Raw genomic sequence first — 4,898 nt, forward strand, 5'->3', positions numbered from 1 at the left:
TTGAGGAAATGGCAGAAAGTTGCTTGTGCCTACGGTAAAAGTATGCGTTGCAACTATAGGTAAAATGAGGATTGGACCACGTCCAGAGCGAAATTAATTCTAGAATTCTATTTAAGAATTCTTACGCGATATCTTGTCTCTTGTTATCGATATTATTAGGCGAGAGAAGGTAATGAGAAGTTGTCTTCGGGCATACGAAGGATGCCTATCGTCGACGATAGAAATAACGCAGGGTGTTGAGGGGAGCTTTGTCACCAGGCACTATCGCTGGGTGCTCGACAACGACGGGATGCTGAGGAAATGGTAGAGAGTCGTATGGACTTACGAAAGGTACGTCCAACGGCTAGAGGTAAAGTGTGGATTGGTCCGAGTGATATCAAGAGTACTGTTTCTACACGTTAATATTGCTAGTTTCTGATATTGATACCTTGAATAAATTATGGAAAGGTAGTTGGATTCTAATTTGATAAATACCGATTGACAACGGGAAACTGTTAGCTGCATGCAATGCTTAACAGTGGATTTCGTTTATTTGTTTTAGGAGAAGGTAGTGATTGAAAGAGAATTGTCAGTCTAACGTAACTTAGAATTAAAATTGGCGTGTTAAATAGTCTGGGTAATTATAAGTACTTACCTTGTGATAGACTGTGAACTTCAGGCAGTGGATCGTAATACGCTCGTTCGCCTTCTTCCCTTTTCTAGGACCTCGGTCGCGGGATGTTTGGCAAAATCAACGTATTCGAGTTTTGAAGCACAAGAGTTCTTTATTTAACTTTTACTTTATAATTCTATGCGCGACTGACAAATTGGGTATGTCGACGCAGTTGACGGCAAACGCGTGACTTTATACAGAATATCGTAAGGCTACAGAAATGATGTACTGTAGAGCTACGGTGGGATCTCGATAATGAGATGCCGTAGAGTTACGGTGAGATGATAATGATGGTATGCCGCAATGAAGTTAAGAATTAAGGGTTTATATACCCATCAAATCGAGAAAAATCTGAGTGTCGTGTGCAATTCCCTTTTGGTGGGGATTTCTAAGAAAGACGTTTTCTTGGAATATGTCACAATAAATTGTACTAAGAGGTCATGATACGGTGACCCGCAGGAGCGAACGCTCTAGGTGTCAACTATCAATTTACGAGTTTTAGATAATCTGGACCGGATATCGAAGTTAGGCGGTGAGCTTGAGATGAGGAGCGACGATTCCAAGAAGTGTCTAATTTATTATTCTTTTGTGGTTTGAACGCTAGCATCCGATAACGCGAGGAAGCGGCTTGTCACCTACGATCGGCACTTAATTACTTGCTGATTATGAGCTGTTTTTAGAGAGGTCTGCGCATAGATACATGTTAAAGTTTCTTGTAGTTCGCCAAATATTCATTTGTACGTTTATGGAATCATTTCTTATATAATTTATTTTATATTATTAATTAGAATTCTTAATGATTGATAATTTATAATAAAACTTGAGTTTAATGCAATAGGGTAAGATTAGGTTATTTCTAAATTATAGAATTATGATTCCATAACGTAATATCGAGACTTTCTTGTTCTCGTTTGACTTAATTCTGTAATAAAATATTCTCTTTAATTATATCCACTTGGGCCTTATTTATAAGTCTCTTCATTTAATAATTTACTCAATAAATCTTAATAATCTTGGGTTCGTTATCGAAATCATTTAATGATTGAAATAAGGCTTCGTAAATATAATTGCGGATGAAATCTTAAAATATTAAGTGTTTGAACACTTTTAGTAATTCATCGAATGCTTGTCGCAGGCTTGTCGTTACAATGCATCGCAAGATAAGGATTTATGGAACCTTCCTCATAATAATTCTGTCAGTGATTAAAATACTTCTAAAACTCATTACTATAAGTCTTAAATTGTTAAGTAAAGTTCGACAAGTTATTATGTTTCTGATTCCATAAATAATATTATTATATTGTTTAATTAATATTGAATATTCATATATAGGTGGGTTAGTCATGATTAAAATATATTCTTATTGCTAAGGGTTAATTTCATTTAATAATAACTGGTTAGTTGAAGTATACGCTCAGGGGTCTCGGATGACGTTTGATTGGTCGGATCGCTAGTTCCTGGTAGCGGCTAGTTAGAACTAGATAACTGGAGACCCTAGATTTGGTATGGTTAGTAATTAATAATATAAATGCTTGATTTTAGTCTAAACAATTATATGTAAAGAGGAAAATCATTAATTATCCTTAAATTTTAAGTATTGGCGCAGGAAAAACAGTAGCGCGCAAAAGTATGGTTTCGCGAAAATGACGGGACGTTACACCTCCCCCCTTATTTAAGAACAAATTGCGATGTATTCGAAGGAATTTGTTCGAGATCTTTTAAACGATCTCTTAAATTCTGATATGAATTAATATCAGAAACATTATTAGTAGTTGCTGATTCGATGTTGGATGAGGCATTATCATTTGGTCTTGAAAACCCATTAATGATTACGGTAGGTTCCCTGGAGAGGTCTTCAGGAGCAGAAGGTGACGGTGGTCCCTTGGCTGGTTTTTTATTATCGGTCTTATCGACAGGTCCTCGTGCGAGATGAAGTAGTAGATGAGTGAGAGAGCTCCAAATGGCTCCAGCCAAATGCATGCTCCATCCATAGGCGGAATGTAAGGCATAACCGTGAATAGCTGTATCAACGAAGACTTTTATGATGCGAATAATTATTAGAATGCCAAGGATTCCAGCGGTTGCGGATCCGAATGAAATAAATCCGGTCCATACTCGTGAGGCGGCACTCTCGGCAATTTTATTGAGAGAGGCTTCGTCCAATAAATTATACATGGAGACAGCGTCGGAGTTAATGGAGTATCCCGTAATTCCTCTTGCAATTGTATTTAGAAGAGCGGGTTTCTCTGCGGGGAACATAATGTGATCCCTCAGTTTTTCTATATCTTCTTCGGAGTATATTCCGCTGACAGCGAGGGCTCCTGGCGTCAAATAATCCCAGGTTAATGTCGTCATTGGTTTTAATTGTTGCGGAGGTAACTGTCTGATTTGAGGTTCAGGTGTAAATTGAACCCATGTATCCTCGATACGGTACATAGTTGGTAATTCAAAACTGCATTCCCTTTGATTTCCATATTTAGAAATTATCCGGGATTTCGGGGTGAGAAACAAGGAAGTGTTGCGGGTGGTTACAGGTAATTCCGTGTAACATTCCTTTGTTTTCCTTACTACAACATCTACAGGTATGCATTTGACGATGTGCGTGGTTTCCCCGGTTGTAACTGCCATATAGCCGGGTCCTTTCATAAGGCGATATGCGAATTCATCTGGTTGAAGAGTAGCGAAAGACAGGGCGTTGGTGATTACCTGTCTTTCTAATTCGCATTTTTGTTGCATAACATTATAATATAATGAAGTCATTTGTTGTCGGATGTGTTTTTCCACATACACGAATTTAGAATTCATATATGTGAATATATCCAGGTTGTCCACGGGGATGATACCTCGGCTGGCGAAGGTATCGCCTTGCTTTGTCTCTAGGATAAAGAACTTAGGGTGCTCTGTGCGAAATAAAGTGTATCCGCACAAGGGTTGTTCTTTTGTCTTCGTAAGTGCGAACGTGACGTCCTGCGTAGTCAGACTATAAATAATTGGAGAAAGAGGGTTAGTTGAATTATCTGTAATTTTAGTTGCTAAACCCTCATAAAGAACGTCATATTGATGGAAATTGCAAGCAGATGTTGGCAAGGATTTCCAATACGAGTATCCGTTTTCGGAATCGATGCAAAATCCTTCGCTCAAGAGACAAATGGTTCCGGATTTTAATATTATTTTTCCGGAGTTTAATTGTACGGGAACGTGCGATGTCCTCAAGGAGATCTTGACGACGGCTTGAACAACGACGTTGTCCCAGGTTCCGTAAGGGTCGGAGTACTGAGTGCCTTTGCAGGTTCCGTCGTTATTAGTGCGTCCGGCTAAGGTGAGAGAGGTCCGGCTATGATAAGTAGTCTGATTAGCTCTTAGTCCGTGAATGATATTGCTATCTCCGAGAGAGAATGTTCCATCTTGGAATGCCCTTCGGCACACTGTATATCCGGTTTCGTGGATATAATCTGCCTTTCCGTTATGGACTATGGAGACATGCGAGTGCATTCCGCAGTGGTAAATTGTCCGTGATATTTCCACCTTGCACTGGATGACTTCTGCATGATTGTAGTCCGAGAGTTGTAAGAGTTGCATGTAGACGTCAGTCGAATTGGGTTTCCGGATATCAAGATTGCATTCTCCAACATCGAGCAACGATACCGAAGTAATATTCAGGTGTTGTCCGCCACAATCGAATCCAATAAGAGCGTGAATCGGATTAACGAGAACGAGAATCGCGAAGTACGACAACATGTCTGTAATAATGCATAGTGAAGTATATATATATAGATATTCTTAATCTAATTGTTCGTGTATGTGATATTGCTTTAAAATTATGGTTATATGTGTATGTTTGTATTCCTATAGCTTTGTAATCAAGTAGGATATATATATGTGATTATTATTGAATATATATATATTCTTATTCTAATTATACGTAAATATATATATATTGTTTTATTATTATTATTTTTTTGTGTGCTTTTTGGGTTTTTTTTTCTTTATATATATATCTATATATATATATATAGTATATGAGGTATCCTTTTGTCACCGAGTAAAGTATGGAATTATAATAGATTATATGCACGTTTTATTCTAAAATTATGAATATGTAAATTATTTTTTTTCTTTTTTTTTATATATATATGCTATATGTCTTATAACTTTATTTTGCAACTGAGTAAGATATAAGAATTGTACTTGGGTATATATGTACGTTCTATACTTAAGATATATATATTTCATTAAAATTACTTTA

The 4,898-nt window shown here is 37.2% G+C and overlaps 1 protein-coding gene across 1 annotated transcript; it reads right to left on the reverse strand.

The window, feature by feature from the left end:
* Nucleotides 1–2,320: 2,320 nt before the first annotated feature.
* LOC145934073 (uncharacterized) lies at nucleotides 2,321–3,514 on the reverse strand. The gene has a single exon (XM_083034297.1). It carries the CDS (start codon nucleotides 3,455–3,457, stop codon nucleotides 2,321–2,323), a length of 1,137 nt encoding a protein of 378 aa, XP_082890423.1. The 5' UTR covers nucleotides 3,458–3,514.
* Nucleotides 3,515–4,898: the final 1,384 nt, after the last annotated feature.

The sequence above is a fragment of the Prenolepis imparis genome, unplaced genomic scaffold (assembly GCF_030444845.1).
Source record: "Prenolepis imparis isolate NDT839.2.m4 unplaced genomic scaffold, iyPreImpa1.0 SCAF_3, whole genome shotgun sequence".
Classification (NCBI taxonomy): domain Eukaryota; kingdom Metazoa; phylum Arthropoda; class Insecta; order Hymenoptera; family Formicidae; genus Prenolepis; species Prenolepis imparis.